At 35.7% G+C, this 27,397-nt stretch overlaps 1 protein-coding gene across 6 annotated transcripts; it reads left to right on the top strand.

Annotated features, from left to right (window-relative positions):
• The first annotated feature begins 1,813 nt into the window (after window positions 1-1,813).
• rab3ip (RAB3A interacting protein (rabin3)) lies at window positions 1,814-27,397 on the top strand. 6 transcript variants are annotated; one of them, XM_073843338.1, is made up of 11 exons: window positions 1,814-2,082; window positions 3,439-3,616; window positions 8,200-8,295; window positions 13,511-13,588; window positions 16,153-16,338; window positions 19,483-19,611; window positions 22,926-23,038; window positions 24,324-24,341; window positions 24,599-24,698; window positions 26,102-26,171; window positions 26,735-27,397. In XM_073843338.1, the coding sequence occupies exons 1-11, from the start codon at window positions 1,820-1,822 to the stop codon at window positions 26,815-26,817; spliced, it is 1,314 nt and encodes a 437-aa protein (XP_073699439.1). In that variant the 5' UTR covers window positions 1,814-1,819; the 3' UTR covers window positions 26,818-27,397. The 6 variants fall into 6 exon arrangements, with proteins under 6 accessions (XP_073699439.1, XP_073699424.1, XP_073699415.1 ...); XM_073843323.1 differs by having other exon boundaries at window positions 16,153-16,356; window positions 26,738-27,397; XM_073843314.1 differs by having other exon boundaries at window positions 16,153-16,356.

Below are 27,397 nucleotides of genomic sequence, written 5' to 3'. Positions count from 1 at the left end.
CTTCAGAAACTTGCCGCGGTATAAACACACGCATAGAGAGACCACAGCGCCTTAACGCACCTCGTGCAGTGAAAATGGGAGATTTTCATCATACAGTACGGTGGTAGATTCTAAAGGGAGTGTTATATTATATTAGCATTGCAGTCATTAGGATAACAGAGGTAGTAAAACCTGGTTCAGGCTGAATTAATTACGATGTATCATAATCAGTCTGTATATAGTAAACATAAACATTCATCTCAGTAACGTCTATAGGCGTTCATTAGAATTACGATGCGATCAGATGACGCTAAACATACGCACGTGAATTACACGCACATCACTTCCGCATTCAATATGAACTGAACTACAACATCAACTGATGACAGCGGTCAGACATACAGCGGTAACATACTCGCAATATGACGGGTATAGAAAGATACATTCATTTACATTCTGGCACGCACATTTACAACTCACTCACTGACGATAGCAGAGAATGAAACCGAAAGTAACTTGAACAACTCCGGCAGATAGCGCTCTGTACATGCACAACTTAATCATATGCCAAAACGAATAAGGAATTTAGTGCATAGATAATTAATTAAATTAGCACGATAGTATCGTGTATCGGCGATCTCTCAGGCTGACGATAGGGCGATATGAAAATTGAGCATATCGCCCAACACTAAAACAGTACAACTATTGTCATTCTTATGGGGGTCTTCAGCAGTGTTCTGGCATCCTCTGAGAGGTGATGTCTTTGGCGTCTTAGAATGTCTAGCACTTAATTTAGTGCAGACTGCTTGCATTTTTTGGTAGCTACCCAAGCTGCAACTTCCTCACCCAGATCAGAAGCAGTTTCCTCTAAAGAATCCTCAGACAGATTGTCAGCAACCTTTGAGTCAGTGTCAGAAGACAGCACTAATGCATTAGAGTCGTAATACGAGATGTTGCCATCTGCTAAAGGTGACAAAGAGGCAGTATCATCCTCACTGGACTGAGCCTCTAGCAATCCATCTGCATCACTGCTGTTCGAATAAATGGCTGCAGGAGACAGCACTTCAGCATGACGTTTACAGTTTCTGTAGTATGCCATCATTTAAGAGTCCCAAGCATACTCTTAAAAATAAAGGTTTCAAAAGGGTGTTTTTGCAGTGCCATAGAAGATCCATTTCTGGTTCACCAAAGAACCTTTCAGTGAACAGTTCCTAAAAGAACCATTTTGAAGAACATTTTAACCTTTTTTTACTATAAAGAACCTTTTCTGCATTTGGAAGGTTCCATGGCGCAGGTGTGTTTTGTCACTATATATTTATTACAATTCAATGTATATTATCAGCAAATCAGTATCATTTTTGGTAAATTTAATAATGACTCCACTGCTTATCTTCCATTTCAGCATGGGTAATGTAAATGAAATTAGAAAATAGTTGATATCTATTGTGAATAGATGTCAATGTGATGTCAATATGACATCAGTGTAACGCCTATAACATGGCGTTTATTTGATGTAAATTAAATGTCAAACATATTGGCTTACATATACATTAAACCAATTTCAGTGTTCAATTAACTTCATATTTTCACCAAATTACCACTGGAAGAATTTGCCATCCAAGCTGAATTTAAAATGATGTTACACAGCATCTTGATCAAGTCTTGACTAATATTTGACATCAAACTGGCATCAAGGTGCCCGCAGGGGTTTGCTATTAGCACTGACTTTTAAAAAATATGTAATTGTATGCATCCTGAGGTGGTTTTGGTCATTTGGATTTTTTTAATCTACTCTCGTAACTGAACTACCTATCTTTCTGATGTTTGCACAGAGCACTGTATGAAGATATTTGTGGCTATGGCCAGTGAACCACTCGAAGGGTTTCATGAGGTGAACCTGGCGTCACCCACCACCCCAGATCTTCATGGCGTTACCGACCCAAGCCCACCAAAGCACAACGCTCCCCCCAGCACACTGTATCGCACACACTCTCTGTCTTCTGGCCAGAATGCACCGAACGCTCTCAGAGCTGACCAGCTGCCCACCCAGCCCGTGTACTCTGCCCCCCGTCACCTGGGCACAGAGGATGTCCTCAATGGCAGGTAAGACTCCAGGAACAGCAGGGGTTCTGTTTCCTGCCAGGTCTGGGAAACAAAACCAGCTCAATCACCATTCAAAACAAGCCCAAACACATTTTTCCCTCAGTTGGGGATCAGTCATATATACTTATATATTGAGACTCTGTGTGTGTGTGTGTGTGTGTGTGTGTGTGTGTGTGTGTGTGTGTGTGTGTGTGTGTGTGTGTGTGTGTGTGTGTGTGTGTGTATACACCTCATGTCTTTCCAAACTTTTATGACTTTTCTTTCTTCTGTGGAACATAAAAGAAGATATTTTGAGATTTTTTTCCTCCATGCAATACAAGTCGCAAACACTAAACTGTTTGTCACAAAAAGTCACAAAAACTACCAATATTCCTCAAAATATCTGCTTTTATGATGCAGAGAAGAAAGTTATGTTGTACAGCATTTGGATGACATGAGTGAATGTCATATTGAACAACAGTGATGCCAGTCCTGTTTCCGTTTACTGTCCCACTGTATTTAGCAAAAGCCAAAAATAGTATAAAAAGCAAGCATTTTGTATTATTTTAAGGAGATGCAATCAAAAGCTTATGAGCAATAGCAGATGTATTTTGATCTACTGTACTTGTCAAAAGTTTGGAAACATTACAATGTTTAAATGTTTTGGTAACATAATAAGGTTCCATTAATTATCGTTAGTTAATGTATTAATAACATGAACAAACAATGAACAATATATTTAGTACAGTATTTATTAATCTTCTAATATAAATTAATGCCTTTATTTAGCAAATATGCATTACATTGATAAAAAGTAACAATAAAACATAATGTTATAAAAGATTCTGTTTCAAATAAATGCTGTTCTGTTAAACTTTCTATTCAGCTAAGAATCCTGAAAAAACCCTACAAATTATTAAACAGCTAAAACTGTTTTGTAACATTGATAGTAATAAAAAACATTATTAATAACTGAGAACCTATAATAATTGACCAGCAAATCAGTATATTTTAGTATGATTTCTTAAGGATCATGTGACACTAAGGACTTGAGTAATGATGCTGAAATTGAAATGTCATTTTAAAATGTATTCAAATAATAAAAAAAATGTTATTTCAAATTGTAATAATATTTCACAATATTACTGTTTTACTATATCTTTCAATTAAATGCAACTTTGGTGATTATGAGATGTCATTACTGTATGTTCCTGGATTTTTTTTATCTGTGATGATTTGCTGGCGGCGTTAAAGTTCCTCAAATTCGTACTTTTTATGGAAAGTTATTAATAAAATATATCTCATCTTAGTTACAATACAAGCTCTTTATAGACTGAAGAGAAAGTTTCAGAATAAAATTGATCTTTCTCTCCACAGTGTAAATGATCCTGCAGCCGGTTTAGATGCAGTGGACGGCAACGTCTCATCAGCTGATGGGGAGGATGTTTTGGGACTGAGCACGGACAGTCTGTCCCGTCTCAGAAGTCCGTCAGTTATGGAGGTCCGAGAAAAGGGCTACGAGAAATTAAAGGAGGAGCTCGCCAAAGCACAACGGGTGAGATACTAATCAAACATCACACTCACTCAACTACGCTACATTTTTTCATACGCTGCATTTATTCAAAATGAATGAGAAATTACAAACATCACAACAGTTTTGCAGACTCTAAAGAGATGCCTTTTATCACACGTCTTTGGTTAGGACACAATGTAATTCACAACAGAAAAAATCTCTAGGGTTTTCTTGATTTTAATCAGTTCTCATTTTGATTAACCAATATCAATTGTTAAATCCCAGGAATCAACCATTTAGTCTACGCTGTTTTCAATTGAGGTGTGCTGTGAACAAAACTTCACTGCGCATTATTTGTAGTGCACCTACTATCCAGTGAATCACAATAAGCTTTGTGCTTTGCTACTGTATATATAAAAAAAACCTCAACTTTCAAATTTTGTCAATTTTATTTTTAAATTCAAACAATAAATGTAATTGTAGCACTCTTTAATGCAGCAGTGTGTATTGCAAATCGACTGATCATCTATTACTCTTTTACTATTACTTATAGCACAAAATAAACATGAAGATATGTTGAAAGTCTATCTTACTGAAATGTATCATGTCTAATGTAACATCTCAGTCTGTTTCAACTGTGGAAAGACATTAGTAAAACAGCTTGTTACAACATCATGTTACATTTACCTCAGAAAAACCATTTAGTGACCATAGCTTGATATTTATCTTGAAAAATAAACTATAGAGAGTAGTAATTTGCTAAATATATGTGCTGTATTTCATTAACGTCTTTTCACGTTTACATGCTTCTTAATTTGACTGGGTCAGAATTTTGTATGGCCATCATTATCTTATGTGTCCACCAGCTGCTTTAAGTACTACAGTGCGTCTCATCTTCACGGGCTGCACCAGACTTGCAAGTTCTTGATGTGAGATGTTTCACCACTCTCCCACTAGTACACTTGGTGAAACTGAATTTTTTTTTTATTGAAAAAGCATGAAAAACATTGTTTAACCCCTTTCCAATAAATATCTGTAAACCTTTTTAGGTTTTTACAAAATGATCTAAAAGGGAACAATTTCCATTTTCCTGATGGACAAAATCAAACCCTGGACTGCATTTTTTTTTTTCTCATTTCACTCAGATATAAGTCACAATGAGGAGGAAAACATTTTCATTTCATTCTGACTTCAACAGAAAACCCGCAAACACACGGCTGTTAACATTGTGCAATAATAACACAATTTTTTTCTATAGCAATTTAATATTGTGGTATCATCGATTTCAGATAGTCCTGCTTCTAAATGGCATGTGAAATGAAGGTTAGTGTGCTTACATGTCAGTCAGACAGTATTTTTCTGTTTCAATGGATGTTTCTGGTCCAGAATATGTTGCAAAGTAGACCAGGCTTCATGCTGAAATGAACATCTGTCCTCCTTCTGTATGGAAAAATCATAAAGGCATAATCATAATATCTGTATTTATGAAATATGGTGACATGGTCTGAAAATAGCAGCTCAACACAGCCACAAAAGAGACATTTTATGATAAGAGAAATGTGTTCAATAAATGCCAGACAGGTTTGATTAAAAAAAAAGGTTGCTATATATAAACACTCTCATGTAGTATTGTACTAAAAATAGTGAATTGGTGCATTTGAAAAGGATTGTTATTTACATCTTAGTTTTTGTTCCACACTATATTTTCTACTAGGGCTGGACATTCTGTTTTAAGTAAATTTTTAAATGCCTTTACTGTTACTTTTGGTTAATTTAATGCATTCTTGAATAAAAGATTTCTAGCTAAATATAATGGCTTTCAACAAATAAATAAACAAATACATACATACATACATACATACATACTGACCCCAAACCATATATTAAACCCAGGTATATATTAATAAGAGACATATATTAATGTGTTGTTTTAGTATTATTTATATACTATTAATGATCTATATACATTTTAGTAATTTTGTGATGTGTATCATTTTATCATTTCTCTTTTTATATATTATACTGAAATGTATTTTATTTAAAGGGTTACTCCACTCCAGAATGAATATTTTGTCATCAATCACTTACCCCCATGTCGTTCCAAACACATAAAAGCATTTTTTGTCTTCGAAACACAAATTAAGATATTTTTGATGCATTCTGACAGCTCTCTGGCCCTCCCATATACAGCAACGTAATTAACACGATCAACATCCAGAAGCATAGCAAGGAGATCAGTAAAATAATCCATGTGACATCAAGGGTTTACCTGTAAATTTACAAAGCTGCAAGAATACTATTTGTACGCAAAGAAAATAAAAATAATGACTTTATACAACAATCCGTGTTTGAATCATCCTAGCGCCATTTTGAAGAGTATCCACTGAACGCAAACAGCGTATGCTGTTTTGTGTCTGCTGCACCACGCGGATACGTTTTCTGTGTTTATTTACACTTTGTTTTGAATGGAAACGATGTATCCGTGTGGTGCGGCTGACACAGAACAGCATACGCTGTTTGCATTCAGTGCAAACTCTCTAAAATGCCGATAAGATGAAGCAGAGAAGACAAACTATTAAATAAAGTCATTATTTTGGTTTATTTGCAGACAAAAAGTATTTGTGTAGCTTCGTTAAATTGCGGTTGAACCCTGATGTCACATGGATTATTTTACCTCATTATTTTATCTCATTACTACGTTTCTGTCATGGTAATTGCATTGCGGTCTATGGAAAGGTCAGAAAACTGTCAGAATGCATCAAAAATATCTTAATTTGTGTTCCGAAGACGAATTAAGCTTCTACAGGTTTGGAACGACATGGGGCAATTTTCATTTTGGGATGGAGTACTTAAAAAAAAAAAAAATGGAAATGTTGCATTGGAAACAAACTGAAAAAAAGGTGAAAAAGAAAGTACACTGCCAAAAATGCTTTTCTTACTTTGATTTTTTTGTCTTGTTTCCAAAATATCTAAAAATTCTTAAATCAAGAAGGATTTTCTAGACGAATAAAAATTATTTTCTTGTTTTCAAAAAAAAAACAAAAAAAAAACAAGTCATGTTTTTGCTTAGAACAAGCTAAATAATTTGCCAATGGGGTAAGCAAAAAAATCTTATTTCAGACAGAAAACATGATTATTTTTCTTACCCCATTGGCAGACTATTTTAATTCTTTCAAGCAAAAACACTTTGATTTCTAATTTCTTGATTTGAAGAAATTTTAGATATTTTTGCTGGAAACAAGACAAAAATCTAAGAAAAGCATTTTTGCAGTGTAATTTTCTGATAATCTAATTTGTATATTTTATTTTAGCTGTATTTCAGTTAATCAGTCAATTTTTAAAGGAGACATTGGATGCCCGGTTTCCACAAGTTGGTATGATTCTTTAGGGTCTTCATGAAATCTCTGCAACATACTTTGCAGTGTTGTTTTTGACAACCATCTTAGATTTTTAGTCTTACTCTTTTGGACTAAAATGCTTCTTAGTTTTAGTCAAATTTTAGTCACTTCTATATGTGATAGTTTTAGTCCAATTTTAGTCGACGAAAAGTCAAAAAGGTTTTGGTCTAGTTTTAGTCGACGAAAAGTCAAAAAGGTTTTGGTCTAGTTTTAGTCTAAAAAAGGGGGGAAAAGTAGTCTTTTAACAAATTAATGTAGGTCAGTAAGTATTTTGCTGCTGGGTAGTGTCACTTATAAGTTCTGAAAATAGCAGATCTATAGTTCAACACAATGTGAGCTTCCGGATCGACTATTTTCACCAATAATTACAATAATGAAGGAATGTTTTAGAACATAAAAGACAAACAAGGATGGAATGCTAAAACGGCTTGCCATACTAGTATAGCAAAGAGTATTTAATGCTAAAACGGCTTGCCATAGCGTCAGATACTTTTTAAGTTTTAATTGGCATGCACAATAAGCAGAAATGTCATGCATTTTAAATGTCTGACGGACCACCCACTAACATTTTCGTCTATTCTCGTCTCGTCAACGAAAACTCACACACGTCTCGTCATGTTTTAGTCATCAACGAGCCATTTTTATCTCGTCATCGTCTCGTTATCGTCATGAAAAAAAGTGGCGTCAACGAAATGATTTCGTCATCGTCATCGTTGACGAAAACAACACTGATACTTTGGTTAAAATTCCCCAATGATAATGTAAAGCAGCACCCTTTTTATCTTGTCAAAAACGTCTCTGTTCACAGCAGCCCATTTTGACGAATGTCTCTTTTAATGATATTGAGCTACTGCTCACCACACCCCTCACTATCCTTTTTTTGTCTATTCAGTGGTGCATTATCATCAAATACTAATTTGCTGTGGCCTCAGTGTCTCTTATGTTACAACAAAATGAAGAACCTTATGTTTACTTTTACATCCTTTTTGGACCTGCACACCTGTATTGCTTATGAGACACTGAACCACAGTGTCAAATCTAGCCTCCATCTGCTACAAAAAAGTACTTTTTTATTTATTTGTAAAACAATATTGTAGCGTGTGTTGTATCATCCATCCTTTTACATTGATGTCATGGGCTAAATGAGAGAACGAGCCATACATTCCCTGTTTTTCTGTTCTGTTTTTCATTTGTGTATTCTGTTCATGTCATTGCATGTGTCTGAAGGAGCTTAAGTTAAAAGACGAGGAGTGTGAGAGGCTTTCTAAAGTGAGAGACCAGCTGGGGCAGGAGCTGGAGGAACTCACTGCTAGCCTTTTTGAGGTTTGTTTGGTTTCTTCTGCCAAATGACAGAGCCAGATCTGTGTGTGTCTGGAAGCACTTGATCGTCTGAAGTTATTCTGAATGCTCAGCACTGGGATGGGTCAACTCAAATAGACAAATAATTCAGTACAGAACTAAAACTGTTTTTGATGGCACTGTTGAAATTACTTTGAAAGTGAACAGTGTTAAATAGAGGTGCACTGCAAAAAGTGATTTTCTTACTTAGATTTTTTGTCTTGTTTCCAGCCAAAGTATCTAAAAATTCTTAAATCAGGAAGCATTTTCTATAAAAGTCAGTAAAAACAAGTCAAAATGATATGATTTTTGCTTAAAATAAGCAAAATAATCTGCCAATGGGGTAAGTAAAATAATCTTATTTTAAGCAGAAAACAAGATTATTTTGCTTGCCCCATTGGCAGATTATTTTGCTTGTTTCAAGCAATAACTCACTTGATTTTGACTTCTTATTTCTGAAAACAAGACCATTTTCGCTTGTCTAGAAAATCCTTCTTGATTTAAGAAGTTTTAGATATTTTGGCTGGAAACAAGACAAAAAAACAAAGTAAGAAAAGCATTTTTTGCAGTGTGTACTATTTGTATGTTGGGTATATTTTATATATGCGATAAGGAAAACAATAAAAATCTAGTTAAAAATAATAAAGGCATGTTTTCCACACTGTTTTCACTCATTGAACACAGAATATTTTATTATTTTAATTTATAAACAGTATTGTTTTTTACTCTTACTATACATTTCAGAAGTTTGGGATCATTAAGATTGTTTAATGACATTTGAAAGTCTCTTAAGTTCTCAGGGCTGCATTCATTTGATCAAGAATACAGTAAAACAGTAATACTGTGAAATATTGTTTCAATTTTAAAATAAAATTTCTGTTTAAATATATTATATAATGAAATTTATTTATGTGATTCAAAGCTGAACGTGTGATTCTTCATTGTCACATGAGCCTTCAGAAATTATTCTAATATGCAATATTTTGCTTAAATTGTATTATCAATATTGAAAATAGTTGTATTAAAAAAGTAATACAGAAATAGAATCTTAAGTATTAATTTCTATTAAAAAAAGCTTACATACCACACATTTTTAATTGGTTGTACTTACTTATTACATAACATGACGTTTTTTTTTTTGTGGAATTCAAAAGTAACAGGATTCACAAAGAATTGAACATACCAAATTTGTTGTATAAAAAGAGCAAATGGACAAAGTCAAATTCATAATCATCTCCAGACAGTTTTAACATCTAACAGGGAACTTTAAAACTATATATTGAATAGCAAGTGCCCCGTAAATGACAATAAAAACACACCCATCGAATATGCCTCTGTGACTTTACGTGTGCTATCAGGGTTGTAAATCAGTTTACATCGAACCCTCCATCAGTTTTGATCTCTTAACAAACTTTCTCGACGATCGCAGAAATTGATATTAAGATCGATATCTAACTGTAACTATTGAGCAATGATTTATTGCTTAATTTGCTTTTAGGGTGCCATGAAAATTTAAGTACAGCAGACGTTAATCCACTTCATATTGCTGTCGCTGTTTTGAAAATAAAACTGAAGTTCAACTGCGTCATTCAGAGTTTTATGAGCTGCAGAATCCATTGAAGTTCTAGTCAAGCACATCCACTCTGCGCCTACAAAAAGCACCATGCTGTTGATGTGCATATTGAATGAGGCCTGACATTGTCTCGCACTAATGACCAGAGACTTCCAGAGAAAATGTGTTGTTTTGATGGCAGCATATGTCTCTGTACAATCCCTATATATGCCTTAGCTTCAATAGTCCCTGCACACATAATGCAAGTCACCTTGCCTTAGGCACTGATCTACCCTCATACAATAATTTTGGGTTTTGCATCTGTTGCTGATAAAAGTCTGGATGGTCTCTATGTTTTTGCTGTGGAGAGCTCATCTGTTTTTCAAAAAAAAAAAAACAAGCTGAAATGTGGACTCGCCTAACCACAGCACACATTTGCACTGTCGTGTCCAAAAATAATCGATTCCGAGGCATTAGGAATCGAAAATTGATTCCAAACTTTGTTTCCCCATCAAGGAGAGTCAATTCCAAACTTTGTTTCCAGTCAAGGAGAGTCGATTCCAAACTTCATTTCCCGTCAAGGAGAGTCGATTCCAAACATTGTTTCCCATCAAGGAAAGTCGATTCCAAACTTTGTTTCCCATCAAGGAGAGTCCATTCCAAACTTTGTTTCCCATCAAGGAGAGTCCATTCCAAACTTTGTTTCCAGTCAAGGAAAGTCGATTCCAAACTTTGTTTCCCATCAAGGAAAGTCGATTCCAAACTTCGTTTCCCATCAAGGAAAGTCGATTTCAAACTTTGTTTCCAATCAACGAGAGTCCATTCCAAACTTCATTTCCCATCAGGTAGAGACCATTCCAAACTTCGTTTCCCATCAAGGAGAGTCTATTCCAAACTTCGTTTCCCATCAAGGAGATTCCATTCCAAACTTTGTTTCCCATCAAGGAGAGTCGATTCCAAACTTTGTTGCCAGTCAAGGAGAGTCGATTCCAAACTTCGTTTCCCATCAAGGAAAGTCGATTACAAACTTTGTTTCCCATCAAGGAGAGTCCATTCCAAACTTTGTTTCCCATCAAGGAGAGTCGATTCCAAACTTTGTTTCCAGTCAAGGAGAGTCGATTCCAAACTTTGTTTCCCATCAACAAGAGTCGATTCCAAACTTTGTTTCCCATCAAGGAGATTCCATTCCAAACTTTGTTTCCCATCAACGAGAGCCGATTCCAAACTTTGTTTCCCATCAACGAGAGTTGATTCCAAACTTTGTTTCCCATCAAGGAGAGTTGATTCCAAACTTTGTTTCTGATCAAGGGAAATCGACTCCTCATTCAGAGCCATTTTCAGTTCAACAAAACGATCATTACTGAGTTTGAGAATGCAGACTTCCATTTGAGAAGCGCCCATTAATTTGCCTCTTGCTCGTTAATAATTACTAAAAGTCTAATTCGACTTAAACAAGCTCTTATATCAGTGTTATTGTTAAAGTTCTGTTTATTTTGTTTCAGTGTATAGTTTGCTAATATAGTGCAAGCATGCTGTTAAAGTAAACCTAATTCAGCTGAACTGTGGACATTAGACACTCCATGTCTTGTTTTATTAATGCAATAAATGCATGTCCACTGCTGAGCTGTGGGTTATGACTAATTCCATGGGTGATGCAGACAAAATGACAATTTAAAGTCAGAGCTACAGAAATATCGTAATTTTTACAAATGAAGCTTCATATTATGAGATGGCTACTTTATACAATCTTTATATCCTGCAGTTATTGCGAAATTAGCTTCTTTCAATCTAAAAAACAAGAATCGAAAACAACAGTGAGGAATCGATTCTTGGAATCAAATCCAACCGATTCCAGAACCAGGAATCGGAATCAATTCCCAAAATTCCGTAACCGAACAGCCCTGTGTTCAAATAACCTTACAGCATCTCTGCAAAGAAATAAAGGATGGCTAAATTATTTGCAATCTTGCAAATGAGAAATGTTATTTTGGTAACACTTAAAAATAAGGTTCATTAGTTAACATAAGTTGCAACATTTATTAGTCTTAGTTAATGTTACTTTTAAAATTTACTAATGCATTATAAAAAAATGATAAGTTGTGTTTGTCAGCATTAGTTAATGCACTGTAAATTAACAATGAACTAACAATGAATGACTATTTTTATTAAATAACATTAACAAAGATGAATAAATACTGTGATAAATGTATCGCTCGTTGTCCTTTCATGTTAGTTAATATATTAACTATTTATTAACTAGCATTAACTAATGAAACCTTATTGTAAAGTGTTACCAATTATTTTTTAACAGGTTCACAATTCTATCATTAAGTTTTGGCAATAAGTTGTAATCCACGACCCATCTTTGCTTGCAAAGACTTTGGTAGTTCTACCGAATCATGATACCCTCAACTATTACCAAGTAACCTGCTTTTTGTGGAATGTTTTAAAACATTTTAACTTGAATATAATATAATCTTTTCACTTTTATTTTGCCTCTGTCACAAATTTTTTGGAGTGTGTTGCAATTTAAAAATGTGTTTGTATTCACAGAATACAATAAAGTTGAATCTTTAATTTGTAGTTTTGTCAGTTAAATAAAGGTTATAGAGAATTAACAAATCACAAATTCTTTTATTATTGGAGTTTAGAAAATGTGCAAAAGATTTTACAAATCTTGACAGAACTAGCATGTACACTCACAAAAATAAAGGTGCTTCAAAAGTTTTTTCAAGCGATGCAATGGAAGAACCATTTTTAGTTCCACAAAGAACCATTCAGTCAAAGGTTCTTTAAAGAACCATTTCTTGCTTACCTTTTTATAATCTGAAGAACCTTATTTGCCACAAATAACCTTTTGTGAAACAAAAAGGTTCTTCAGATGTTAAAGGTTCTTTATGGAACCATTTAGAGAAAAAAGGTTCTTCTATGGCATCGTGAAGCACCTTTATTTTTAAGAGTATATTAAGGGCACACCTGTAATATTTATCATATACGATCAAAATCGAGTTAAATTAAAACAAATCAAATTGTGAAACCTGTGTCAATACCAAAGTAAAATAAAATTAAAAATAAAAAAAGTTATGAAATTAAATGATAAGTTAAATGCATTTATTTTATACTAAGTATAGTTCAAGTCTATTAACATAATTACTGATATATCGCTCGAGACTTACTGATGTAAAAATTATCATGTAAACTTTATTTGGAGTACTATGCCTAAAACATGTGTTAATGTCACTTGATGATGATTGTATGTTCTTTAGATATTTCAGTTTCAAAATCAATTCCAAATACTGCAACTGAAGTCTCTTAATTGTGTGAACCACCTCAACTTATGGCATATGTTATGTTGATCTGAACATTATATGAACCCAGATGTGCTGAGTGTTTAGGTAACCTGCTCTGAAGTCTCATTTCCCCTTCTCTGTTATGCATTTCATACTTTCCTATTTTTTTTGTCATATTTCATGTCTTTCTTTGTGTTTTCCTTCATTTGTTTCTATTAGTCAAAGTTGTCCTGTAGCGCTGCTCTGCAAAATGCCTCTGGTCTGGTTTGGTCTGGTGTGGTAGAGGTGTCTCTTGGTGTGGGTTATTCTCAGATGAGTTCGCATGTAATGTGGATCTGATCTGTGATGTTCTTAACAGGAGGCTCATAAGATGGTGCACGAAGCGAACCTGAAGCAGGCCACTGCGGAAAAACAACTGAAGGAGGCACTGGGAAAAGTGAGTTATGCTGACATTACTGTTTTGTTAAGACTAAATGCTAAGTCAGCACTTTCTACATGATTACAAATGAACTTGCTTGAATCTAAGCTGAAGACACTAAGCTAATCAATAACTAACTAAACTATTTATTTTTGTGACCTTGGACCAAAAAAACAGTCTCAAGTAGCATGGGTATATTTGTAGCAATAGCCAAAATTACTGTATTATTGTATGGGTCAAAATGATAATTTTTTCTTTTCTGCCAAAAATCATTAGGATATTAAGTAAAGATCATGTTACATTAAGATATTTTGTAAATTTCCTACTGTAAATATATTAAAAGGAACACTCCACTTTTTTTCTGGAAATAGGCTCATTCTCAATTCCCCTCGAGTTAATAAGTTGAGTTTTGCCGTTTTGAAATCCATTCAGCCGTTCTCCTGTTCTGGCGATATCACTTTTAGCATAGCTTAGCATAGATCAATGAATCCTATTAGACCAATAGCATCGCGTTCAAAAATGACCAACGAGTTTCCGTGTTTGTCCTATTTAAAACTTGACTCTTCTGCAGTTATATCGTGTACTAAGACCGGCAGAAAATGTAAAGATGCGATTTTCTAGGCTGATAAGATTAGAAACTATACTCCCATTCTGGCGTAATAGTCAAGGAAGTTTGCTGCAGTAACATGGCCGAAGCAGGCGCAGTAATATCACGCAGCACATCGCAGCACAACATGACCAACTGCATGCACAGGGAGCGTTCCTCGTTGGAAGTTTCCTAGCTGGGAACTAATTTCAGGCGCTGCGTGATATTACTGCGCTGCTTCGGCCATGTTACTGCAGCAAACTTCCTTGACTATTACGCCGGAATGGGAGTGTAGTTCCTAATCTTATCATCCTAGAAAATCGCATCTTTACATTTTCCGCTGGTCTTAGTCTTAGACCATACTAGGAATTTGTGCTCTGCGTTTAACCCATCCAAGTGCACACACACAGTAGTGAACACACACCGTGAACACACACACGGAGCAGTGGGCAACCATTGCTGCAGCACCCGGGGAGCAGCTGGGGGAACGGTGCCTTGCTCAAGGGACTCACCTCAGTCGTGGTATTGAGGGTGAAGAGAGTGCTGGTTATTCACTCCCCCCACCTACAATCCCTGCCGGACCTGAGACTCGAACCTGCAACCTTTGGGTTACAAGTCCAACTCTCTAACCATTAGGCCACAGCTGCCCGTTTATTTATGTATTCAGCTTTCAAATGGTGTAAATCTCAATTTCCAAATATGTACTCTTATGACTGGTTTTGTGGTCCAGGGTCACATTTGTCAATGTCACCAAGATAAAAGATTGAACTTAAACTGAGGTGATTGATTTATAACGTCTTATGGGCTGGATTTGCTAACAGCTTTCACCAGTGCAAACCCTCTTTAAAAAATAAAAAAATAAAGTAAAATAATGCCAGGATTTTGACACACAGTGAAAATTTAGAGATGAAAAGGTGTGGACGCAGTTATGTTTGTGTCTGACCTCTTTTCACTTTTAGATGCCAAATTTATGGTAGAAAAGTATCTAAAAAAATCAATCATGTAACATTATTTAATAAAGTTTGCAGTAATATTTTCGGCTGTTTGCACTGTTATTTAACACCCAAAAAATCATGTCTTAACCAATTTTGCACTCATTTCAGGGGTGTCGCTAAACCCTTTTTTACTGGAGCATGAGTGCAAGTTAAATACTGTTGCACCCCAGTAAAATATAACTGATAAATCCTTATTTGTGAATGAAGGTTACTGTATACTAATCTGAAGACCATTTTTTTTGGCTGCGATAGTTGCTAATTTGCACTGCTCTTGGTAGATTGCGTTGGTCATAATGGTAATGATCTGACTGCATCTGCATTCTTCAATTTGTGCATTGTCAGTAAAACTTCAATCAGCGGAGGAGATTGCAGTCTTATGCTAATTTGTCTTGTTTAGTAAATCTGGCCATATATCTCTAGCATTAAAGTTAGGCCATATGACCAAAATCTAATATTGCTCTGATTTTATAATAGTCATATTTTTTGCAATAACAACACATGTCACAATATAGTTACTGTTGCTTTAAATTTAACACCAGAGCCTTGTCTGAGAAAATCATCTTAACATTAAGAAGCACATGAGTTTGAAATAAACAATATTATTCACCTTTTTCTTTAACACAGAAGTAAGCCTATGAATGAGAATTCTGGTTCATTAGCCACCTGTAGGGAAATAATGAGACGAATAACAACTGCAGTAAACGGTAAAACTGTTTGCACTACTAACCATTGTGCTCATAATTAAGATAATACATTAAAATAATTTGGTAAAACACACCAATTTGCAATATCAAGCAGCAAAACGAGTTGAGGTGCTGCTGTGGTAACTAAATTAAAAGAATGCTGGTCTGATCCTTGTCTTTTGTGTCCTGTGAGGAAGGTATGAGATAAGAAAATAGGAACTAAAGAAAATCTTTTCGTAAAATGTTATGTTTTGTAAATGCATGAATTTAAAGCTCTGATAAGTCTGAAATCTCACAAGTCTTTTCCCTTGGATTTAGATCGATGTTCTGCAGGCTGAAGTGGCTGCTTTGAAGACTCTTGTCCTGTCAACCTCTCCCACGTCCCCCTGTAAGGAAATGCCCCCCGGACCCAAAGCCCCCTTTAGGAAAGGCCACGCTCGCAACAAAAGCACGAGCAGCGCAATGTTGGGCAGCCAGCAGGAGGTCGCAGTGACGCAGCCCATTGTACGTGAGTGTAAAGAGGTTTGTATCTGGTGGTGAACGTCCATGTGTGTAGCATCACTCCCACACATAGAGAATGTCCATGTCTTTCATCTTAAGAGTTCACAAGTAAGTTAACCCCCAGTGCACATGTCCAAAGTCCTTTCTAACTACACATGAAACTAAATATATTGTACAGATAGGACATTTAAAAACCAAAAGTGACCAAAGTACTATAAATGTTAACAACTTATCAGCATATATTATTACAAGAACAAAACATCAGCAACACAATAAAACAAAGAATAAAACATAAAAAAATAACTCCTAAGAGCCTCCAAAAGCAAGTGTAAGTGAAATCCATTCAGCCGTTCTCCTGTTCTGGCGATATCACTTTTAGTATAGCTTAGCATAGATCATTGAATCCTATGAAACCAATAGCATCGTGTTCAAAAATGACCAACGAGTTTCGATATTTGTCCTATTTAAAACTTGACTCTTCTGCTGTTATATCGTGTACTAAGACTGGCGGAAAATGTAACGCTGCGATTTTCTAGGCTGATAAGATTAGGAACAACACTCCCATTCCGGGGTGTAATAGTCAAGGAAGTTTGCTTGCAAATCTTTACATTTTTCTGCCGGTACACGATATAACTACATAGAAGAGGTGAACGGCTGAATGGATTTAAAAATGGTAAAACTCAACTTATTAACTCAGGGGGAGTTGGAGAATGAGCCTATTTCCAAAAAAAAGTGGAGTGTTCCTTTAAAGAAATAAAAACATGCATGTTAACATCATAAAAAGTTTGGGCATTTTCCCACAGTTCAGTAGGTTATAAAATAGTTCTGAATCAAAAACCACTCTTAAGATTCCTTGCTTGATTATCTATTTAGAAGTCAGGGTGCCTAGATTGTTAGTTATATTTTTGATTAAACTTATAGGACACTACTAATTTAATTTTGGCTTCATTAAATTGAAGACATTTTTACAGCCGTTCATCTTTTGATGTCACTCCGATAATCCAGCAAGGAGGTTAATGCGAAACTATCATTGACCTTCAAAGGAAAATAAAACTGTCATCATCATAACAATGGAAAGGAAAATAAAACTGTGTCATCATCATAACAATGATAATAATATAGGTACATTTTGCATTTTGCTATAATATAAATAATCAAGCAGTTATTTATATCAAATACTGCTTCTACCTGCGTAGACTGTAAGTATGCAGATAAAGTTGAATATATGCATGTATGCAGGCTTGCTTATTTTGCTCAAGAGCATGATTTATTTGAGTCCATCTCATGATAACCAGAAACTTCTAAACAAGTAACATTCCGTTTTCGGCAAATAGGACCTAGTTGTAATATATATAGGAAAAAGAAGATGGGACCTGGAATAGAGCCTTGAGGAACCCCGCAAACTCTGTAAAAGCAAAAGAAGAGTCATTTCCTAATTCCACAGAAAAACTTCTGTCCTTCAAATAGATACAGAAAACAGTTTAAGGGCATTGCCACATTTCCCTGTCCAGTGAATTGAATGCTTTAAAATAAATCCGTCTATAGTATCAAATGCTGGTAAGATCAAAGAGAACTAGAACAGCTCATGACAACAGGTCATTAAGGGCCAGATTTACTAAACAGGGCAGATTAGCGTGAGAGCGGTTCCAAATTCCAAAACAGCGGTGATGGGAGGGGAAATTTCTGCATTTGTTTTAATAACAATGTGCAAATTAAAGAACACAGATGCAACATCTCATTTACATATTGCCAATGCAATATACCAAGCACAGTGCAAATTAGCATAGTTGCAAATAAAGAATAAAGAAGCCACAGTATGTTAAAATAATGTTCTTCTGGCATTCCAAATAAATTAATACATGTGTTGAAAAAAAATCCTCTCCCTTCAACCATGCGCTCTCTGTGGTGCCTCCTCCTTGCAACAATAATTGCAGCCATTTCAAGCGCAAAATAGTTTAAGACATGCTTTTTGGGGGGTCGCAAATGCCTGTAAATTGAAATAAATTTTATGTCTGAAAGGAAACTCCTACAAATGCATATTAAATAAGGTCAAGCTCAAAAATAACTGTGTTCAGCACTAATTCTTCATTTTGGGTCTTTAGTAAAACCTGACAGTACAATTTAAATGCCAAAAGACGTTTTGTGCTGGTGTAAGCTGTTAGTAAAATTGGCCCTAGATATTAAGTGTTTGACACATCTGAAATCTGTTTGAAATAATTAAAAATGTAATCTTATTTTAAAAAATAAGAGCAGCTAATGGTAGACAGCCTTTCATGAAAAGTCATTTAGAAATTGGCCAGTGATTATTCAAAATTTAAAGGGTCAAGCCTAGACTTTTTGAGAAGTGGTTGCACCATGGTGTGCTTAAATTGTACCATTCACTAAACTGCTCTTTAACATTTGACAAAAGACTGGGACCAAGGAAATGATGGAGAACAATATATTAAAAACTATAAACATGTTCTGTACAACGTCCACAAGGTAAGAAAGAGAGACTCAGAATTTAAGTATGCACAAGCAAAACTAAGATCTCGACAGTAATGGTTAGTAGGAGAAATTCTAGTTCTGAAAAAAATGGAAAAGGCATCCAGAAAAGCAGTCAAGTCAGTTAAAGACAAGTTACACATCGTTTTTAAGTTGCTGTACACAAAATCATAAAGGTAATGTTTATAATATCCTAATATCACTATGACTTACAGTTGCGGTTACCAAATTAGAGCTGATTAGATTAGAGACCTACTTCTCTATCTAACTCTATATAAACGGCTTGGAAATAATATAGGTACATTTTGCATTTTGCTATAATATAAATAATCAAGCAGTTATTTATATCAAATACTGCTTGTACCTGCGTAGACTGTAAGTATGCAGATAAAGTTGAATATATGCATGTATGCAGGCTTGCTTATTTTGCTCAAGAGCATGATTTATTTGAGTCCATCTCATGCTAACCAGAAACTTCTAAACACAGATGTAATTCCACACAACTTTTCTATAATGCACCCCTGCATGGCTTACTTTGTTTTCCATATAATGAAAGTGAAACATGACTGAAGCCACACAGTATGCGATAGCAATGTGGGGAGCAGTCTAAAACTTTGATGAAAGTTTGCTGACCATCTTAACCAATATGTGTGTGTTTGTTAGGTGGATTCACTGCTCTTCAACGAGTTCAAAGTGTGGAAAGAGGAGCCGACCCTGGAGAGAAGCTGCTCCTTCCTCGAGCGCATTTACAGAGAAGACATCTACCCATGTCTAGCGTTTTCTAAGAGTGAGGTATGCTTCTGCTGTCATCCCTCGCTAGAACTGATGAGCACCTCCTTCTGCTTTATTTTATGGACATTAGTTTCTGTAAATGATTAGCTCTAATGAGCATGATACAAGTGTGACAGCTCAGCTAATCGTTGAGAATCTGGGCTAATAACTGAGATCTCCAGCTGCTCTCTGCTGGTTGAATCTACTCATGAATTGCTAAAAACTTTTCAACTATTTGAAACTGCACTTTACAAAGCTAGAGATGCAGTCAAGCTTTCTAATTAAAAAAAGTGGTGCATTACACTGCATGTAACTAATGGAAAAGTTAAAAACTGCACTTCGGGTGTACAAGGGGGCCATTTTTTAAAATTATAAGATAATTATATAATTCACTTTCAAGCAGCTTTGATCTAGCACAAAACATTGAACATATAATTTCTGGTGGCAGAATTAAACATTATACACATACACAAGATGTACGGCTTGACCAATGAAGAATGCCATTTTTAATACATGTAGACTTTAACCTTTGCGTAACTTTTGGTGCTCTAGTGGTTTATAAACAGAACTGCATGCATCTTGTGGAAGAACATTGTAGATAGACGTTACCAGCGAGAAGAAGCTCTATGACGAGTCATGCAGGTACTGGGCTACTGGGCCAGAACCAGTCTAAAATAGTCTGAATATAAAAACGGATTATAGGTGTACCATATTGATTCAGGAGAAGCCAAAAACATGGTTTGAAAAATGGATTCATGATGTACTCACTTATTATATAAATGTAGTAAATTATGAACACAAAAAAAGCTAAATGTCCTACTTTTAACAAGTGCTTTTAACTTTTTTGAAATTAGAATTGCTGTTTTCATAGAGTATGAAAAACATTTACTTTATTCATGGTTCCTAACAAGTCATTTCTTTTATAATTTTAAGGGGTCTTTAAAGGGCGCATAACACACCCAATCTCACGTTAATCTTGAGTACCTATAGAGCAGGGTTCCTCAAATCTTACCCTGGAGGGCCAATGCGCTGCAGAGTTTAGCTCCAACCCTGATCAAACTCACCTACCTGTGATTCTCTAATGATCCTGAAGAACTTGATTAGCATGCTCAGGTGTGTTTGATTAAGGTTAGAGCTAAACTCCGCAGGAAAATGGATCTCGTGGGCCAGATTTGAGGATCCCTGCTGTCTCCAAATATCTCCAAAAAGTCTTTAGTTTTATCATATTTACAAAAGAAAGACACAGCTTTACGATTTTCTCCAAAAACAGCCGAGCTCCTGGAGGTGCGCCGTGGCCGGAGCTAAAGATTGACGAGCACTCGCTAGCCGCTTGCCAACAAAACACATACATTTGTGCAAATCCAATGTCGAACTGGGCCTTGTTTATTTCTGCCCCAGAAAAACAAACTGCATCTACTGTTCACGTAACGCTGGGTTCTTCGGGAAGCTGAGCAAGCTATTTTTGCCTTACAACCAAAACCACACTTCTTTAGAGACATTGCCGAGTAAGTCCCGTGCAGCAGTGCAGCCAAATGAAGCACGTTGATGGGCGCGCTCTTGTGCTCGCTCTGGTCGATGTGTGCGTGGGCGCGCTCTTCCAGGAGAAATGCCCATACAAGGAGTTACACCCTTTAGGACATCATTTTTATTATTTAAAAAAACAAAGTGTAGGCCTGTTTTTTGTTGTGAAAGTCCCAATTGGGGTACAGGATGTGGAAATTTTAGATAAATGTTCATGGTCTGTATTTTGGTTGTATTTGTGAGTTAATAACAATGTAGCTGGTTGTGTAAAATGAGTACATAATAGCATAATATTGTTATATCAAGCGATATACTCCTGTATTGCAATCGTATTATACAATTTATTGAGGTATCGACATTCAATATGATATTGTATCATGATGTACCATCCGATTTGCACTAGAGATGTAACGGTATGAACATTTCTTATCACAGTTAAAGTGACCACAATGATCAATTTTATTATTTCATCAGTATTATCACGGTATTGTTAAAATGTGCTGGAACTGTTCAAAAAGAATGGTAACCTCGTATTATAGCTTTTAAATAAAGAAAAGAGTTTAGTCAAAATGATAACTGATTAATAAGGTATTATATGTATTTTATCTGCTCCATAAATAATTCTAAATACCTTATCCAAATGGTTTAAATGTGTACAATCCACATAAGCTTGTTTTTCATCAACCGGTCTAAATTTACAGCAGGGCATGCAAATTTGGTCTGTTTTTTGGCCAGACAAAAACTGCACACAGGCTGAATGTAAATGTAACTGTGTAAATGGAAAAGCTGAATTAGAGCTGTTTCCTGTATCCTCCGTGGACAAAGCAGTACTGTGATTAAGCACACTGATTTGTTAGGTATTACATGGAGCGAAGATGAAGAAGAAGAGGTACATTCATATAATTAGTTAATTCATAGATTCATTTGAATAAGTCCCTTAGCACTCTTTTAAAACCTCGCAGTTTTCCGCCATGTTTTCACACGGAACGAAACTGATCTGTGTGCTCTGCGCACATGCTTTAGGCTGAATAGTGTTTATTTATCCTCAGTTGTTCAAATTGCGATAATCAAATATGTTTTCAATGACAATTAAAATATGCAACTGTAATACTAATGATAATGGGGAATTTCATCATGATTTATCATCAAACCGGTAATCATTCCATCCCTAATTTACACCCCTAATACTCACTACAGAGGCACAAACAACCCATATGGCACGCCGTTTCCGAGATCGAAGTTCCGATGCACCGTGACGTCAAAATTTGTCCTAAATCGGCAGCTTTTCTCATTGTGACACCTGAACACATCGAGTATGGCCCTCAGATGGTATATATACTGCTCTGTGAACTGTGGCACCATTCGGTTGCCAGATGTACTCATTGCTCTAGGCCAGGGGTAATCATAATATGATGGTGTATGTCGATTTTGCTAGATTTTATGGCACAATAATTTTTATTGCCTTTTTTTTAAAGACATTATGATGGTGTGAGAAAAATCAAATATCAAAGTTTTTAAATTTATGTTTTTTGTTGTTGTTGTTGGTTTATTGTGGCATTTGAACATACTTCTTTTTTTTTAAGTGAGTCTTTTTAAACTTCTGATAAAAACCTTAAGGGATTAACATATGGGTAATGATTAAAATCAACCAGTAATTAGTTTTTTAACCAGTTCATTGAAATGACTAATTCAAACAAACTGACTTAGTGCATTGAATCAGGCTTCCAAATGCTGTTTGAAAGAGAGAAGGCAGTTTAGGACAGTTCATTAAATGCATATTTTGATTTATGCATGGGTTATTGTGTGATCCACAGCTTGGATCGGCGATCCTTGATGCGGTGGAACAGAACACGCTGAGCGTAGAGCCGGTGGGATTCCAGCCGCTGCCGGTGGTCAAAGCGTCTGCTGTTGAGTGTGGAGGGCCCAAGTGAGTATGGCTGAATCCACAGTCGTTTGATACTGTCAAGGCCCATAATTTGTAAAGAAAGTGTTTTTATAAATCTGCAGCTCTCCTAATATGAAGAAATACGAGTGTCCATCAAATGTAAAATAATAATTAGGGTTTGTTCACACTTGTACTTCGGTTCATTTAGTTAATTTGGTCCGGACTAAAAAGGAAAATGATACATTTGGTCCTGGTTCGCTTAGAGTTCACACTTTTTGACAGCGAACCTAAAGATACCAAACCTAAAAGCATAGTGATATGTTTACAACTTGATTGGTTGGGTTGGATGACGTATATTTCGTGACATAACTCACCAAACACTCCAAACAAAAGGAAAAGGTGTGTTCGACTTAAATCGCTTTAAGTCGAATACATCTAATGCCGTCTGCTGAAATAATTAGTTCATTGTTGCGTGTGTATGATTTTATTTTCAACACCTGAGCTCATAAAAGGCACTTAACCTCCTCATTGCTCCATACTTGCCTATTTTGTTTTAGATACACCGCTTGTTTCTTTCGTGAAATCGTGTCGCATAGCGTCAAACCTTGTCTTAACTACCTACTTTTGTTTTGTTTAGAAGTATTTGGTCCTTGTTGCGTTCATATTTCATTCGAACCGCACCTAAGTTCGTTTGGAAGTGGACCGAGACCCATCTTTTTAGCGGTCTTGGTCCGCTTGTTTGGTGCACACCAGGGTTCGGATGGCAGCGTTCACACTTACCCAAATGAACCACACTAACAGCAATTGCACCAGAGTTTGTTTTAATCGAACCGAACATGACAAGTGTGAACACACTCTAAGATAAATAATTGCCTTTATTTGTAATTTAATACATCATTGTGTTTGTAAGACATTTAGCCTTTCTTAATAAAGGATAAAAGAAGATTTTTAATTTGAATCATTTTTGATAGTAGTACCGTCCTAAATATACTGCAGAACAAATACTGATGTATATTCAACAGTATTAAGATTCAGCTGGGAAATCACAAACTTTACATGACCTGTCATGAACAGTGGGCAGCATCCCCAAAGACTTTACTTAAAAATATACATTTTTCCTTATACATTTGTTATATCTAACCAAAAAGTGTTTTTATTAGATGTGTATCTAAAGTCAGTTTATTTTTATTCCACCATTCTTAAAAGTGTTGTGGATCATGTGCACTGAACAGCCTGTCAGCATGACTTTATTTCGTCATTCTTTCTTTCTGTATTTGTGTCCTTTTGTTAACTTTGTTCTTGTTCCGATGGGCTCTTCCTGTGGCAGGATGGCACAGACTCTCGTGTAAGTGAATCGTGATCAGACCCTCAGTCTTCCTGATCTGACCCGTGCCGCCCTGCCTCCCAATCCCTGCCTTGATTTTCCCTAGTGTCCATGTTTCAGGGAGTTCATATTTCAGTCCATATCTATTTATGTGCTTCATCTTCATTATTCACCCAAGTGTTTACAGTAGTTTACAGTTCTAAATTGCTCCACAGATGTCCATCAGGTTTGTATTATAATTTCTTTTTTTAAACTAAGCTCTCTTTTCTGCTGTGCAGGAAATGTGCCCTGTGTGGTCAAACCAAAACCTGCAAGCACAGAATCAAGTTTGGCGACTCCAGCAACTATTATTATGTATCTCCGTTTTGCCGTTATCGGGTGAGTGTTGCATTATTGCCTTGGTATAGGTTTGAGAGCATCTCTTCAGAATTATTTGAGAAACATCTTTTGTTGTGTTTAGTGAATTATGGACGCTTGGGTAGATCGGCCTTCGGAAAATTAATTTATTTCTCATTCTTTTGGTTGGTTTCAGTGGTTGTTGAATTAATGTTTTGAATATCAAAACTGAATGTAGTAGTAGTAGTTAACATTAAAATTAGAAAATATATGTGACCCTGGACCACAAAACTTAAGGGTATATTTGTAATAATAGCCAAATTATGGGTCAAAATTATCGATTATTCTTTTATGCAGAACATCATTAGGATATTAAGTAAAGATTAAGTTCCGTGAAGATATTTTCCAAATTTACTACAGTAAATATATCAAAACTTAATTTTTGATTGGTAATATGCATTGCTAAGAACTTCATTTGGACAACTTTAAAAGGCGATTTTCTCAATATTTAGATTTTTTTTTATTTGTATTCCAGATTTTCAAATAGCATAATATCTCAGCCAAATATTGTCCTATCCTAACAAACCACACATCGATGGAAAGAGTATTTATTCGGCTTCCATATGATATATTATCTCAATTAAACAAAAGAAACAAAAGACCCTTATGGATAGTTTTGTGGTCCAGGGTCATATATGGATAGCAATGGTGCTGTTAAGGGTGTAGATTCACTTTAGCAAATTTGGCCTCTTTGAGAATGAGACTAAATTTAAAACTCAAGAAATATCTAGAAACTGAAATGAAGTCACAGCTGAAGAGTGATGTAAGACCAGAGATAAAACCTCTAGAATTTAAACACTGTGCTCAATGAAACTAGTACTAATCATTTGGCCTAAATGCTAGGGAGATGTTTCATCCTTGGATAAATAAAATAAAATATAAAACTGATGTACTGCAACCCTATGTAGGACAAGCACTAAAGAGCTGTAATGAAATAATGAAATTTCATTTTGGAAGTTTAACCAATAAATGGACTTGGAAATACAAACCGATAGCAAGTTCTGCAGAAACGAGAGGAAACGAAAGAGAGAGAACTGCCTGCAAGAAATGTCAGAATAAATCTTAAGAGATTTCACCCGAGTATCAAAAGAATGAAATATATAGTTATATCTTTTTAAAAATCTGGAAAAAATTGCCTATAAAAAAGAAATCTATAAAGAAAATTAAATGTTGAACCATCAGTATCAGTGTAATTGAATTATGATATTCATCAAGTATCATGTGCTAATTATTTCTTTTGATTTTTTTATTGAAATATGACTTTAGATTCACCGTGTCAGCTTTTTAGTATTCAGTTTGTATGCTTTAAATGTTATCGTAGCATTGTTCTCATTTGTTGTAGTGAAGTTTGTATAAATGTCACTTCTCTTCTCTACCTACTTCAGATCACATCTGTTTGCAACTTCTTTACCTACATTCGCTACATCCTCCAAGGACTTGTCAAACAACAAGATGGTAAGCTATTAATTCATCTCTTTTTAGGGCCAGATTTATTAAATGGGGCAAATGAGCGATAGAGCGCAATTCCATAAAAGTGCAGATGGGAGAGCAAAAATTTACTAACAATGATTTACTAACAATGCACACATTAAAGAACACAGATGAAGGCAGATAATTTCCATAATGACCAGCGTAATCTACCGCATATTACCACTATGCTTTTTTCACCATTAAATAATGGCGCAAAAACAAGTAATTTGATGAGCGCAAATGTTAGTAAATCACATGAAATGCGTGATTCATTTTAATAGTCTCCACACAAAATTTTACGCCCTCAGCTCTTAATGCATCGTGGGATCTGGTAACTGTCTCGTAGGATAAGTGTCTCGTCACACCCCTACAAAATAACATTCATTAACAAAGTAAAATACTTTATTGCTGTTCACCCCTGCATAGAACACAGGGTTTGTTAATAAGACAGTTGCAACAGTAGTAAATGTAAAAATGTCGAAGCAGAAGTTTTTTTTTTTCAATGAAAGTTTACTCCTAACATGTACATGGTCCTGTGTTTTACCAAGCAGAGCAGATGTTCTGGGAGGTCATGCAGCTACGGAAAGAGATGTCCAACGCCAAGCTTGGGTACTACAAAGACGAACTGTGAACAGAGCCATCGAGTCAGTCATTGGGAACGCCATTGTCTTAACCCGGCCGCTCCTTGACATGATGAAGTTTACCAGTCCTGTCAGAGTGGCCTCCCAGGGACCACCACACCTCATTATATTTATTGTAAAAGAAGGAGAAGAAGACACTAAAGCATGAACTGTAGCTGGAGGTTGTGTTCCTCTGAAGAATCTGTACAATGAAGGATGAAACTCAAATAAACGCGTCTCGACATCTCTTAGATTGATATGTTCAGTGCTGTAGCTAGCTGTGTGCCGTTGTGCTGTTGTGTTTCTATATCCGGAATGTTTTGTGTGTATCCTCCTGGACCACTTTGTGTATTTCCTCATGAGTCTCATCTAGCCTCCCTCATTTTGATTTTAGTGCCTTTCTGGAAGCCTGAATAAAGTTGTGCACCTCCAGAGGAGAATTAATGCTGGTGTTTGTCCTCATGAAGCGGTGTCCTCTCAGAGCCACAGCATGTGAAGATACATAGACTTTCTCTGCTGTAAAATGCTGTTTACACAAAGGACGATAAGTATAATGATAACTGTAACTATAAAAATATGTCAATTATTCAA

Source organism: Garra rufa, chromosome 1, assembly GCF_049309525.1.
Source record: "Garra rufa chromosome 1, GarRuf1.0, whole genome shotgun sequence".
Classification (NCBI taxonomy): domain Eukaryota; kingdom Metazoa; phylum Chordata; class Actinopteri; order Cypriniformes; family Cyprinidae; genus Garra; species Garra rufa.
The sequence above is the reverse complement of the archived record's forward strand: the minus strand, read 5'-3'. Positions and strand labels throughout refer to the sequence as shown.